The sequence below is a fragment of the Emydura macquarii genome, unplaced genomic scaffold (assembly GCF_026122565.2).
Source record: "Emydura macquarii macquarii isolate MOO-44397 ecotype Brisbane River unplaced genomic scaffold, CSIRO-AGI_Emac_v2 contig_2422, whole genome shotgun sequence".
Taxonomy (NCBI): Eukaryota; Metazoa; Chordata; order Testudines; family Chelidae; genus Emydura; species Emydura macquarii.
Window position 1 is genome coordinate 37,948,118 of NW_027132559.1, and position 15,601 is coordinate 37,963,718.

Consider the following 15,601-nt stretch of genomic DNA (forward strand, 5'->3'; position numbering starts at 1 on the left):
TGCCTGTATAAGGACTTTATTAAAAAATGAGTAATAACTTCAAGATTTGGGCTCCAAAATGCATTTTTTAAAAAGCTTATGACCTATGTCTAAATGAGAGTGCCTAATTTAGGGGGTTCACTGAGTGAGATCTTTGTCTTGTTTTGTGAATTACTGATATACGCTACTGTCTGCCATGATTCTCAGAAGAAGCCTTATATAAAATAAAACTGTAGGCATCAGTTAATGATGAGGAAAATAATTTCAAGACTGCCTAGAAACAAAGCTACCAGAAATCCAGTTGGGGCCTAATGGGGGGTTATTTTGTTAATTTTTAACAATTTCAGATAAGTTCTTGCATAATGAGCTTTGCACTGTTGGGTCTCAGGAAAATGTTAAATGTGAGAGCTTCTCACAGAGGGTTCCGTGAAACTCAGCAAAGGTTTACATTATCTGGGTGATACTGATCAGGATTCTTAGTAGGACTGGGTGAAATTTTTCAGCTGAAACTTTTTTTGAGGGGGAGAAAAATGCAGATTTGCTGACACCAAAATAGTTTGCAAATTCATGTTGGTTTCAACTAATTGCTTTTGTCAAAAGCCTTTAAAAGTCAGAAAAAAAATAAACACTTTCTTTTGACATTTTCAAAACAAATGTTTTTAATTTTTTGAGCTGAAATGACTTTTCATTTATAAATTCCCTTTAATTGTATTAAAAAGCAAAACAAAACATTTCATTTCCAGTCAAACAAAAGGTTTAATCCCCCTAAAATTATTATTTTTGATTGTCTGAAATTTTTGGAAAAAATTTGTTTTCCATTGATGCAAAATGAATTTTTTTTTCAGTTTTTGGGAAATTGCCAGAAAAATAAGAAATCTGTTGTTTGAACAGCTATGGTTCTTACTTATTTTTGTTTATATTCTTATTTTATCAACATATTTTTGTCTTCAGTTGAAAAGTTCAAATTACATTGTTTTCCCTTGCCTAATGTTTATATTTGTTATATTTGAGTTTCCATAGAATTATATTATTCCGCGATTCATTCAGTTCCTCTTTTTAATGTTCTGGAGTTCTTTAAGGATCTGTCTTTCCTTTTCAGATTTATGTTGAGCTGTCAAATTGAACAGCTTATTATCTAATTTTTGCATTTAGGTCTCGCTGTTTCATAACCAAAGCAGAGACTTCTGAGATTTTCTGCTGGCATAGTGTATAGTCGAATCTCTGAGCACTTTCCAAACAAATGCTATTTGGGTGTTTTAACTCATAGCCCTTTATTTCATGTTACAGCTTTTCTCACCCTGAACACAAAGTATGGTTCTTTCACAAAAGATTTCTGGTGGTGGTACTTAGCTGCTACAACCGAGGATCTTGCAGGGCTCTGCACCCAGGGCTGGCCCTAGACCAGTGGCGCCCCCCTTCCATTTGTTAAACTCTTGAATACCTTATTTTTTAGTGCATTTGTAGCCCATTTCACGACTTTGATTTGCATGCATGATTTATTCCTGTCATATATGATGATAATTTTGCATGCTGGGATCTGTTAATTTTTATTTATTTCAGCCATATATAAGCAAATAAAAAGGAAATTGTTTCCTCTAAGCTTATAAGAACTTTTTAATTTTAAGAATAACTGAAATGTACCAGCATGAAGAAACTGAACTGTGCACCAACATTGGGCGGACCAGTATTAAATAATGTTACAGTACGTGGCAGCCTTAGAATGTTACTTCAAACCTTCTATTTTAGAACCCAGAGTCCGGTGCCCCCAAAATCTGCCTGCTGAAGTTGCCTGCCCCTAAATCTGGCCCTGTCTGCACCTAAAATAGACCCTATATGCGACTACCATGACGTAAAGGGGCCCTAATGCCCCAGTTCTGTAAGGGAAGGATTCGCCTGGTGCAGACACTTCAGAAGACAACCGGAAAGCTGACTTGTGAGAACCCCCTCCCCCTCGAGCTATGGTGTAGGGGACGTGCCAAGGGAATACCTGGGGGTGGGATTCATGTGTGAGATGCGAAGCCACAGCGTGTAGCATTATGGAGATTCTGGGCACAGCTGTGGTTCATAGACCAGCCCTGTGACTGTGTTGTAACATAGATGGGTCCCCCATGCCTTTTAAAATTACTCCAGCAGCCCTGGAACAGCCCAGGTTTGGGAGTGTACAAAGGTTAAAGCCACCTTAGGTGCCCCACTCCCCCTGGGCTGTGAGTTCTGAGCAGCGCCTCCTAGAGGCACAATGCAGAGTCTCACTGAGGAATGCGTAGGATGTTACCTTTGCTATACCCCATCCTCTGCAGCCTCAAGCAAAAGAACAAAGTAACTGAGAATCAGGCCCAATATTCATGATGAGCTATTCACAAACAATCCAGTGCTCAGATGTGTTTAGAAAAAGAATTCATAGACCAATTCTGAGTGATGAGCAAATTGTGATTTGTTTGTGCAGAATTTATTACCAGAAAAAATGGCTTAATTAATCTAATAAATGTTTGCAAATATCATTTCAATCAGCTGTATTGCTGCGTACAATGGCTTCAGTCTCATCTTATTCATACTCCTATTAAAAGTCCCCTGTACAAATTTTTAAAATGTTTCTTTCTTGTTGTTTAAAATAACTTTCTCAATCTTTGGAAAGTTTGAAATTGGATCTGATTCTGGAGCTGAACTTTACAGCCCGGATACAGTTTCTGTGAAACACGGGAACCTGCGCACAACATCCTAACCTTTCCATTCAGTTCCAAATAGGTGTTTATGGGTATTAACAATGTCAAAAGGGAGGAGATATCCTCACTTCTAATTCTTGAGAAAGGAATACCACATGTATGTATCACAGGAATTTTGATGGATTTCTGTGATCCGGATATTATCATTCTCTTCTCAGTATTAGAAGGATTTTTAAAGTTTATCATTGAAGGAAAGGGTGCCTTTACTGCTGTGCAGTTTTCTACACTCCCATGTGTGCTCTGTAGAGGGCAGAAGTCTTGGCGACCCTACACCTGACCTATTTGTCATGCGAACATGTCCACAGAAAAACTGCATGGAACTGACACCGCTTTGCTTATCATCTGTATTTCTGTGAAAGAAGACTTTACCCTCAATAGAGAGCTAGTCACTTACAAAAAGCAAAGTTTGCTCTGTGAATTCCTGGTGTTTCAAAATGCCACATGTGACAGGATATTTCCTTATTTAGAAACTTCCCCTGATCCATCTGCCTTCAGAACTAAGGAGGCCCTACTATGCAGCTCATTTCATATGGATCTTTTAGTTTGTGTTAGGAACTACTTGCACCTCAGAAGAAAGCTATTAACTATTTTCAATGATTCTCTCCCTGCTCCTGGTTTTTCTCTCTCTTATACATGGAACTATTCAGCAGTTGGGTAAGTCTGTATCCCAGCTCTGTTGCAAATGAGGATATGAAAGTGCTTCTCTTCTCATGCTTTTTCTTGCTCACCTTCATGCTTTTTGCAGTCTGAATATTCTTTATATTTTATTTCTGAAATTATTAATTTGAATGGTTTATAGAAATGGACTAGGGATGCACCCCCATGTAGATGACAGATGAAAATGAAAAACCATTTTTAGAAAATCTTGCATCTCAACGTCTTGTCTGCTTAACCTTAAATGTCTCTCAAATGTTTCCTTTGGCTAGAGACACAAGTTGTGATTGAAGAATCACCTTTCATTTACACAGCTGTAATTCCTTTATGTTAAGTGGAGTTACTCCTGATTTACACTAGGGTGAGTGATAGGAGAATCAAAGACTCAAAATTAGGTTTACAATAAAGGAAATGTGTTTGGAACATTATAGTGTTGCCATGCCTGGAGTATAGTCTCCTCAGGTTACAAACAGAGTTCTACATTCATACAATGTCAACTGGTTCTATTCTGTGGAACAGGGTAGCACTGGAATTTGACACAATTTTAATGTATAAGTAATTTTGGGTTCAGCCTGAAAGATTTGACCAGGAATTGATATTTCTGAAAAATGAAATTGGAGAGGTTCAATATGGAAAATTTGAAATACTCTTTAGGAACCTTTCCAATAAAATAACTGAACTAGGCAATTGGTTGATTCCCAGATTATTCAAAAAGTAAACTCAGGTTACGATAGCACAGTCAATGAAAGAGAGGAAGTAAGATACTTTGTTATTATAATAAATAAATGATTGCCAGTAATACAGCAAGTTGCACAGCATTATTTTTTTCTTCGACCATAATGATACCACTGAATGGACAATCAATGCAATTAAATTTAGCCTTTAGATCTGTCAAACTTTAAAATCTGAGTCTCTAAAATGGAGCTGAATTTTATGATATACCATATTTGAAATATATAAATTGCTAACTGTGCTTCAGCCTGTACAGATGTATAAGACATTACCACAGACGTTACAGTCTAGTTCATAAACATACAAAGCAGTTTAAACACACTATACACAGTGATATCATCTGCTTGAAGTTATTTTGAATTCTCACAGAGTTTGTCTTTGAAAGGCTTTTTGGAAAAATGTCTTATGCATTTGATCTGTGCGTGTATGTGAATGATTGTTTCTCTTTGCATGCATCAGTCACACCTGATTTCTTTCTCCTCAGTTATCAGGGCAGCAGAAGAAATTTCTTCTTTCTGCTTAAGTTTAACATAACCTATAGTCAAGTAGTAAAAGTCAAGCTTCCTTCAGTAGAAAAAAATCTACTCTTTTGCTTACAAACCCCTCTGGCCACAAAATGTTTTTTCTCGTGTTGTTTGACAGATAGTGGAATATTTTTAATATATAATGAAGACCAAAAGCTTTGTGTACAAGCTCACAGTGCTAACTCAGTCAGAACTGCCATTTGCAACCAGGACAATGAATCACAAAAATTCAGGTGGGTCTCTGATTATCAGCTTATGAGTGTGACATTGAAACTATGTTTGGGAGTGCCTTCAAAGAAAGACCAGGTTCGGATCACTCTGTATCCTTGCACTAAGACAAGCGAACTTCAACAGTGGGGATGCAGAAATGAAACACTGTTTTCACTTGAAGGAGAAGATTTATTTTTTCATTCTGGCAACCAAGAAGAAGAAAATATCATATTATCCAAGAGAACAAGTGTAAAGAGCAAATGGAAGATCTATGGAACCACAGATGATTTGTGCTCCTGGGGCTATGAAGGTAAAGTTCTGAAAATTAATCCTTTTATTCTTTATGCTAATTTCTTTGTGTATTTATTAGAGCATTTGGACTCTTATGCATTTGATCCTGCAATCCTTGACTCAGTCAGTTGGAGTTTTGAATATGGATATATTGCAGAACAGGGGCTTGAGTGAACTGTCCTTCCAAATTTATGGCTAACTTGAGAAAGGTGATTCTATCAAGTAAATGTTGCTAATCATACAAGGATTACAATGTGATTACACTGTAGATAAATTGCAAGGAATGATGACTGGTAGAACAACATGGCGATGAAATTAGACCCTGATTCAGCAAAACACTTAAGCATGTAATTTGCTGCATTGGAGTCTTAGTGATCATACCTGCCTTCTCCTTTATCCAAGAAGTGTGAAATTACATTGTGTGTAAGTACTGGTTATCATCATCATATTGTTAGTTTATTCAGCTACTCTACATGAAAAATTAAATCTGCTTGCTGGCTTATATTCACTGTTTCCTTCAAGCTTGGTGGCCCAAAAGGAAAATTTCTTCCATTCTCTCACTGTTTATGAATCTGGATGGAGAGAATACATTGAAAGTATATTTTAAAACAGTTCAAATGAGGAACAGAAATCTGTCTTAAAGAGAAATATTTTTTTTTAAATGGAATTGGTGAAAACAGCAAGTTCCCTCATTTACCTCACAAGTCAGAGCTCCTGGGAATTTGGTTTTCAACTGCAGCAGCTGGTTATAGTAATTACTATCTGCACTAAGCAGGAGCATAATTCAGATGATTTCCTCTCCAAGATCCTTGTTCAGGAAAGACCATGAGCAAATGTTTAAATACATCCTATTCCAGAAAACTCTTAAGAATGTGTTTAACTCATATTAATTCAATGGGAATTAGGCACTTGCTTAAAAAGTTAGGTACATGCTTAACTGCTTTGTTGGCTAGGCATGCATTAGTGAATCAGCATCTCTACTGCTCCCACACTTCCCAGCTTTCTTTTGATAACAAGGGGCAGCAAATGTTGAGAGATCTTGCTTCACATTTTTATAAAGTTTAATTATTTGGGGTCCAATCTTGCAGTTGCTTCTCAGTCACAACACCTACTTGCTGTAAGGGAAGTTTTCTTTCTATCTGTTACTTAGTAGTGCAATCATCCTCATAGTGTCTGAGCAGCTGAACGGAGTTGGGAACATAGAAACTGTCACACTGGATCACACCCAAAGTCCATCTAGCCAGTACTGTGTCTCTGACAGTGGCTAGTAACAAATGCTTAAGAGGAAGGCATGAGCAGGAAGATGCAAGGTGCAGGCAGATGCAAGGTGATTTGCTCTACACATTAAGTCTTATCCTGATTTCTAATACTTAGGGTATGTCTATACTGATGCCGTCAGATCAATCTTTCTGGATCGATTGAGCAGTCAGTGTAGACCCGTTCAATTGATCAGGAAGCTAACATAGTAAAACCACCCCCTCAAGTGGCATAGCGCTGCATCAACGGGAACGTGGTTCCCATTGGCACAGTACAGTGAAGACGCTGTGCAGAAGGGAAGCACTGCAGTCAATGGAAGTTACGCAAGCTACTCTACATAGCTTGTGTAACTCCTGTTGACTGCCGCCAAATCAACAGGTAAGTGTAGACCAGGCCTTAGAGACTAGCTAATGTCAAGAAGCGTGATGTGTCATATTTTTTCCCAAATGTTTACATTTAATTATGGATATTCATGTTATCTAGGTAAACATACAGTTCCTTTTTTAATCTTGCTAGCTCCTTGGTCTCAGTGGCTTCCTGTGGCAATGAGTTCCACAGTCTGTCTACCCATTGTGTAAGGAAGTATGTCCTTTTATTAGTGTTGAATTTCCTCCTTTTTAATTTTATTGGATGTCCCCTTGTTCTTGTGTATGAGACAGGGGGAACAGAAATTCCTAATCTACTTTCTCTATATTATTAATTATTTTATGTACTTTTTCTTATTCATCTCCTTTCTATAGTAAAGAGTCCCAATCATTTCCGTCTCTCTTCATAGGATAATTTGTTCAGGCCCTTGATCATTCTTATCAGCTTTCTCTGCTCTTTGTCTAATTTTGCAATATCCTTTTTGAGACAGGATGACCAATATTGCAGACCATATTCCAAATGAGGCTGAACTGTTGGTTTATATAAAGTTATTTTAATACGCTTCATATTATTCTCCATCTTATTCCCTATGCAGCCTAACACCTTGTTTGCTTTTTTGACTGCAGCTACACAGTGAGTCAAGGTTGTCCCTGAGTTGTCTTCAGAGATACACAGGTCCCTTTCCTGAGTCAACACAGTTAATTTAGAAACCTGTGGGTTAACAGGTTTCAACACAGTTAATTTAGAAACCTGCTTCCAGCATGCATAACTTTGTGCATTTATGTACATGGAATTTCATTTGCCATCATGTTGCTGGGTAACTGACTTTCTGAGTGGGTCAGACATCCAGCCTACTTGTGACAAGCTCCAATAAGGAGAATGAGCCAATCTAGTTAATTGTCTAGTTGGCTGGGCTGCAGTTCATTAGCTAAGGAATACCAGAGCCTAATAAAGGGTTAAGAGGGCCCAGTCAGGAAGGCCAGCAGAACAGAAGAAGCCTTCCGAAGGAGAGGAGCTTCTTGAGGAGCTGGTGAGAGAGCGCACCAGAAAAGATGGACTAAGGAAAGGAGCTCCTGGAGGGAGCAGGTTCTGAGAAGAGAGCTGTGAGTGCCAAACCTCTAGGGAGGCCCAGTTTCATCAAAAGGACCTTGTCAGATGGTGGCAGGAGGTCCAGATCACTGGGGAACTATGTGCCGCTCTAGAGAAGAGCTGCAGCAGTTTGACCTCTGCAGGGGCCCCGTGTCCTAAGAAGAAGCCATTCCTCAGGTGATCTCAGGAGGCCTGACTCCAGAAGAGGTTCCCAGATCAAGAGGGCCTTACTGATAAAGAGCTTGGACAGAGGAGGTGGATGGACTTGAGTGATGCAGACAGACTAAGATTAACTCAGACTTCCCAGCTAGGAGTCTGGGATGAAGTCCTTACTCGCATAACCTTTTGGCCTTTGATTAAATAAATTAAACCCCCGGAAGGGGCATTGTTCACTCCATAAAAGCAACATTGAACTTATTGATAGCCCATAAGAGAAAACTGAGTCAGGAACACACCCTGGCAGCTCCACACCGGCCAACCGTGGGGCATGAGGAGTAATGCCAGCTTTGACAGAAGTTTGCTCCAGAGATGAGGGCATGTTACGACAACTGCTCAGTCACCTATCTTGCTTAGGAGTCTCTAAAGTTTCTCACAGTCCTCTCTGCTCCTCCTCACTAACCTAAATGACTTTGTGCCCTCTGCAAATTTTGCTACCTTGCTACACCGTTTACGAATCATTAACAAATACCGTAGGCAGTTATAGTGTGCAATCTTGAGGCACCCCACTGTTAACCTTTTTCCAGGATGAAAATTGTCCATTTAATTTTACTCTTTGCTTTCTACCTTCTAGCCTGTTTTTGGACCATTACAATATTTTGCCTATCAACCCAGGTTTAGTTAGCTTCTGTAGCAACCTCTTGTTGAAGGCTTTTTGGAAGTCTATATAAGTTATGTCAACTAGTTATCTTTTATCCATTAGTTTATTGATATGTTCAAAGAATTCTAAGAGATTAATAGACAAATTTTCTTTGCAGAAACCATGCTTTTTTAGACATTTTCATATCACGATCTTCCAGGTGTTTCATTGTTCTGTTTTTAATTATAATTTCTACCAATTTGCCAAATACGCATACAAGGCTTACTAGTCTATAACTACAGAGAAAGTCTAACATTTATAATCAACTTCTCTTTTCTACTGAAAAATGCTTTTCAGCATTTTAATTATGTTTGTTTGGGACACTCCAATCTTTTCTACCTCAGTAGAAGGTTATTTTCCATTTTTGCTTTACTTTTTCCTTTGAGCTATGTACTTTTCCCTGTATTTGTTCAGTGTTCATGATTACTCAATAACTGATGATTAGCTGGAAAATTGAATATCCATCTCTGTGGCTTAGAGGGTAAGTAAAGAAACTAGTCATTTTCATGGACTTCACTTGTTTTCCTTATGTGGCTTAAGTCCGAACATAAAATCAGTATTTTTAACCATTTATATTTCATTCAAATTTAAACATATTTCTCCAGATAATATATATGAGAGAGAGAAAGAGTAATTGTATAGGATGAAGATAGCAAATAATTTGTGTGAGTGCCTCATAAAAATGTAAACACTGATATCGTTTAAAAGAGAGTAATAGATCATGCTCTAGAGCTTTACTGACTATTTCTGCAGAAACACAGTTTGTAATAGAAATACGATTTGTAAATGTTAACTGAGAAAAGTTTTCATGTACAGGCTAATAGTGTTTTATGAAATGATTTGGCTAATTGAGTCTGAGAACGTGCTGAACTGAATTTTTCAATAGAAGGAGGAAAGAAAAATTGAAAGGCAACCTGGAATGTGATGCTATGGGGAAGGCATTCTCTAGCATATGCTATGTACAGTAGGCCCTGCTTACATTAATATATGATCACTTCTGTGTTTTTATCATTTTGTCTCCTTAGATATCTTTACATTGCTAGGAAATGCCAATGGGGCACCCTGCGTATTCCCTTTCAAGTTTAATAGCAAATGGTATAGTGAGTGTACAGATGCTGGCAGGACAGATGGCTGGCTCTGGTGTAGTACAACTACAGACTTCGATGCAGACCAATTATATGGATTTTGCCCATTAAAATGTAAGTTCTGCATTAATATATTGTTTGCTACAGCATAGTATTTAACAAACCAAACACTAGCAAAATGTCACGGTCTTGCTAATGTTGAACAGTCTAACAGATAAAACTTCAGTATATGACTCTTTCACACATCCTGTTGTTCTTTGCAAGGCACTAATACAAAATGCTGCATATGTGAATAGAAAAAGATGCAATTTAAAAATAAAATATCCTGTATTTCCCCTTACTTTAAGTCTCTCTGAAAAGCAGAGCATTAGAACGAAACTCATGTACTTCTTACTATATTGTACTAACAGTACGTGCCCTTTTTTCAACTCTTATTTGGCCTGGCTTTTTTAACTTTTCAATATCTGACTTATTTCTTCTTTTGTATTTTATGAACACTCGCAGATTTACAACAACTCAAAAAAGCAAAAGAATTCAAAACAGGGATAAATCTATGCCTCGGTGACATTACAATGGGGGACAGACTCTTACAGGAGGAAATGTAACAGATACATTTAGATGTTCTTTAATCCCATGGAGTGTATTCACCTAGAAAATATTTAAGACTCAGTTCTGCTGTTGGGTCTGCTCACACAGCTTCCATTGCTCTCTGTGGTGGCTTTGTGCATAACTCCAGAAAGAGAAGAATTGGGCCCCAGACCTTTTCATAGATTTCTACTCAACAGATTCCTTTCAATATATTCCTCGCAAATATAGTAGCTTTCTGTGCAGTTAATTACACAGCACTACTGAGTCTGAAGTAACCTCCACTAACCAAGTATCCCCCACTCTACAAGGGGCAATAATAGCCAGATTCTTGAAGTTGCTGGAGTGCTGGCATTACTATCTGATCTCTTTGTCCTGCCTGAAATGTTTCCAGTTTTCCTGTGGCACTGGCATAATGACATTTTACAAAAATATCAGACTCAGTTTGACTCCATAACTAATTTTACTGGGTTAGTCATTGTTGCAAGAACCATACTGTACCTCGTTTCTATACAGGTAAAGACACCACCAGATATTGGAAGACAGATCCTTCAACAGGTTTCCACTACCAAATAAATTCCCAATCAGCTCTAACATGGCACCAAGCAAGGAAAAGCTGCCAGCAACAGAATGCAGAACTATTAAGTGTCACACAGATGCATGAGCAAATGTTTCTAAGAGGTAACGTAACAAACCCCTAGAAAACCCTGACTTGCATTATGGGAATACTAGGCATAGTATTATAGCTATCTCCTCTGGTGGTCTTTTTGGAGCAGTGGGATGGAGGGAACTTTAACTTGTTTCATGCCATTTTTAGTGGTTAATACTATCTCCCAGAGTTTATACAAAGGTGGTTACTCAGGTATTCACAGATATATGTACTGATGGTTCCAATAATGTCAAGAAATTTGGTATTTTAGGCTACTTCAGGAATCTTTGCCAATGAACAGAAGAGCAGTTCTTAATTCCAGTTTAGAGCAGAATAATAATGAAACTGACCATTTGTTAATGTGTTTTTCCTATAGCTGTGAGGTTGAATTTACTTTATGGAATTTGCTCATGTTCACTTTGCAATTGCTGTCTTAAATAAAGGCTATGTTTCTTAGATTGACTTAAGTAATGCAACTGCTTGTCAAAATCTTATTTTCTTATTTCTTAATTTCTTTATTAGCCTGTCTGAAATCTTTGCAGCATTTACATTAATAGTCTCCAAAATATAATTTGTACTGACTGATCTTGTCCAAAAAAAAAATGTTATAGTGCAGCATGTCATTGAATTTCTTCTTTAGAGTTAACGGAAAGTATGGATTCTGCTCTCTGGACTGGACTTAACAGGCTAGATTTGAATTGTGGATGGCAGTGGATTGGTGGCAGTCCTTTCAGATACTTAAACTGGGCTCCAGGTAGGTATAAATCTGCTGAATGTTTAAAACCAAAGTTCTGTTTGCATATCACCACGATGGATCTCAATTCCAGGAACTCTTTTTACATGTGAGGAAATTCATTGACATCCATAGGCAGTGAACGTCATCCGAGATGAGAACCACATAGATCTGAGAACAGCATTTTGACCAGAAGCCCAAATCCTGCAAAGCACTTAAGCATGTGTTGAACATTCAGCTTGTGCTTAAGTGCTTTGCTGGACTGGGGCCTTAATTAATAATCTAAAAATGGAAAATAGAAATTGAAGCCCTCAAAATTAAAAACTATTAAAAACTCAAAGAATCTTCTAAGTATCATTATAATATTTTCTTTACATATATACTATTAAAGACATCCTGGTGCCCCTCCCTCCCCCCCAACAGATTATTTAGTGACAATGTTTCTTATAGAGCACAGCATATATTCTCCATTTTTTTCTTCCTCTTTTTTGCTATTAAGGATATGTTCAAAAACTAATTATTCTTTGTCGTTTTCATCTATTCCCATTTGTTTTCTACCTGGAGTCATCAGCCTATGTTTATGACATCAAATTAATTAATTGCTGTGGAAATGATTATGATGTCAGAGATTATATTTCCCAGAAAGGAGTAAGCAACAAAAGCAAAATGATGCTTCAGTGATATATGTTTTCATACAAATCTACATGTTTAATGACAAGCAAGAGAGGACTGCACTGAAACCAAATATAATACCATGCCCAGTGGGAATTGTTTCTAAATAGAATGTTTTTATCATTTCCATGAGCCATTTAATAATAATAATTTAATATTAATTGCATATGTACCTTAAGTAGAATGAAGCATTTCAACAGTGTTGGCTTCTGCAGACAGGAGGACAAGTACTAAAAAAAATTAGCTAAATTTTTTTCCCGACAAACTTTGCGAAAGACTTATGTCTGAATTTTTGTCTTTGTTTTTGTTAATTCTGGCTAATATACTTTAGTCACCTACTTATCACTCCTTCGTATTCATCAATCTTCTTCTCAGAATAAATTTATAGCAAAATACATTAAATATTTTAGTTAAATAGTTAAAAGGGCATCTATTTGTGGGCTATTTTCAGTACCAACCATTCAGTTACTGGAGTATGTTCTTTTATCAACACATGCATATGTAAATATGGTAAAGGGACATGACCCTGCATGGGGATATATGATTTAGGCTGTGTTCAAGGTGAATGCATCTCCACTGTTCACTGGAGAGAAGGTAGCCCTTCCCTCTGAGAAGGTGAGAGGAGGGGCCCTTCCACTCAGGGGGAGGGAGAGTGACAAATTGCAGGAAAAGTGGAAAACAATTCAGGGATAAAGGCAGGCAAGAGGGAGCATGACAGAGAGAAACAGAGATTCTGTGAATAACCTGTAAGAAACCAGGTGAGGGTGAGGGGAGAGGGCAGCCAGAAGAAAGGAGAGAAAGCAGGACTGGGAGAAACTGAGAATAAGTGGGGAGGCTGAGGTTGAGCAGGACAGACAGTTGCGCAGGAGAAGGGCCCGTCACTTTAAAGTTGGCTGGTCAAGTCAGTGTATGTTTGATGGCATGTTCATGAGTATCCATTCCTGAATGCTCCTGAGCATCAGATCTGGTTGTCTCCTATCATTGGTTCACATTGTTCAGGAGTTCTGGAACAGGAGTACCCAAAGGCCTTCAGTTCCAGTGGGTCTGGTCTAATGTGCACTTATCCCCATAAGCAAGCATCACTGGGGTCGAGTCCATCTCTTCAGGAAGGTACAAGAGGCCTGTGAGGATCAAAGAGCAACTTGGGCATTAGACAGTACCCACTGTTAGATCTGGGGAAAGGGAAGCCTTGAACTAAAAATGATGATGATATGATCATAATAATGAATAATAAGTTATAATAGCCAGTGCATACAGAGAGAGAGAGAGAGATTTGTTTTTATTTAGATGGTTACATGTAGTTAAATACACTTGATAGTAAGTTACAGTGTGTGCGTATTCAAATAATTATTTTTTATTATATGTATTTTTAATATATTTCATGTAATTGTAGATAGGTGGAATCCAGTTCCATTTGTTCTAGTTTAGATAAAATCCCTGTTATGTTTTAGTTGTTGTTGTTTTGTTTTTTGACAACCAGTTGTATTACTTTGTCTACCTTTAAATAACCTTTTATCACAGTGAACACTCCCCCAGATCTCTCCTGCCGAGTACACTATACCACCATGTGACAGACCATTGCTAATTATTGGTCAGTAGTTTTGGGGCAGGATGTCCCACATAGGCATTTCAAATCATAACACAATAACTCTACTCTGAAGGTCAGTTTACACGTGCATAACTTTTACTGTGAACAAAAGCTTGTTCAAGAATCTATAGAAGACTACAATATTCCAATACCATAAATGTTGAATTAAATTCTGTCCTGAGGTTACACAGATGTAAGTGAGGGCAGGATCTGGCTCATTAACTATACTACTAAGCAGTCATATCAGCATATATTTTGGTTTATCTTGTAAGTTATATCAGTTATAAAACATTCAGAAATGCATGTGTGCTCCAACCATATTTTTTTATCATAAAAGTAGATTGGTCATTCTCATAAATTCAGTATTTCTTGTTTTTCTTGATCCTATTATGATGTGATTTTTAAGGTCAGAAGGATGATGGAACTGAATGAACCTTGAATTCATATGTTTTTCCTGTTCCTTAAAATGATAGCATGTGAATACTGCACATAGATATTTCTAAGAATGCAAATCTGAGTTTGGATTGAAACTGGGAAAGAGATGAGAATATCCTGGTTGACATTCATCCAGTCATATTTAGAACTCAGAACTCTACTGGACACACAGGAAGATTCTCTCTTTTTTGTGTCTTTCTTTCAAAGGAAGTCCCTCTCCAGAGTCTGGAAAAATCTGTGCAGCTTTAAATCCTGGAAGAAATGCTAAATGGGAAAACCGGGAATGTGATCAGAAACTTGGCTACATTTGTAAAAGGGGAACCACCAGTTCAGAGTCTTTCACTATTCCCTCAGGTAGGTCGGTCAGTAAAAAATAAAGTTTGTTGATATGTACTGGAGCATTCCAGTCTGCAAAGGTGAGCACGTACAAGAATGAAATGCATTTTATCTATCTGAAATTATGAGACAGCACCCAGTGAGAGCTGCAGGAATTCAATTCTTCTCCGAACACACACATACACTCTTCTGTTTTGTTGGTTTTCATTTTGCAACCATTCTGCCCTTTACCCTGTTTAAACATCATGGCCTGGATTGTCTGACCCATTGGCACAGTACTAAGTGAAGGCAGGGAGGAGAAAAAGAATTTAAAATCCACCCTTTCCACAAGTATTTCTGTCAGTCAAATGCTTCACTGGAATATTCACAATAGTTAACATAAGAATGGGAAAACACAGCTGAAACAAACTGAATTATTTTTTCCAAGGGGGAAGAAAGTAAAAAGAGGGGGAGGGGGGAAAAGGAAGAAAACAGTGACACATCACAAAGGTAGTGCCAAAGTTATTTTAAGGGAACAGTTTTTTCCCCTTGTTTGTTTTCCCTGCATCCATATCTGGGAAGTACAGCTGGTCCCATATATGGTCTGATATTTCTTCGTGAAAATATACTCAATCCAAGAGCATTTGGCATTAGGTTACAACAATTTCTGATGTTCTATTAACTGACGATCAGTTACTAAATAATATAAAAGAAGATGATGAGGGCAATACGTACAGATAATTTAACTGTAATATATGAAAATCTTACATTAAAATAATAGTTATAGTCACATCTGTATATCTTATTAAATACCATCTTTTTATCTAGGTTCACATTTTTAATATCTCATTTGACTATATT

At 37.6% G+C, this 15,601-nt stretch overlaps 1 protein-coding gene across 1 annotated transcript in view; it reads left to right on the top strand.

The window, feature by feature from the left end:
* Nucleotides 1-3,221: 3,221 nt before the first annotated feature.
* The window catches only part of LOC137162464 (macrophage mannose receptor 1-like), a 60,324-nt gene continuing 47,944 nt past the window's right edge, over nucleotides 3,222-15,601 (top strand). The window contains exons 1-6 of the mRNA XM_067562317.1: nucleotides 3,222-3,353; nucleotides 4,728-5,129; nucleotides 9,704-9,877; nucleotides 10,865-11,029; nucleotides 11,638-11,751; nucleotides 14,633-14,779. Coding sequence (XP_067418418.1) covers nucleotides 3,293-3,353; nucleotides 4,728-5,129; nucleotides 9,704-9,877; nucleotides 10,865-11,029; nucleotides 11,638-11,751; nucleotides 14,633-14,779 — 1,063 coding nt within the window. The 5' untranslated portion in view covers nucleotides 3,222-3,292. The remainder of the gene's footprint in view (nucleotides 3,354-4,727; nucleotides 5,130-9,703; nucleotides 9,878-10,864; nucleotides 11,030-11,637; nucleotides 11,752-14,632; nucleotides 14,780-15,601) is intronic.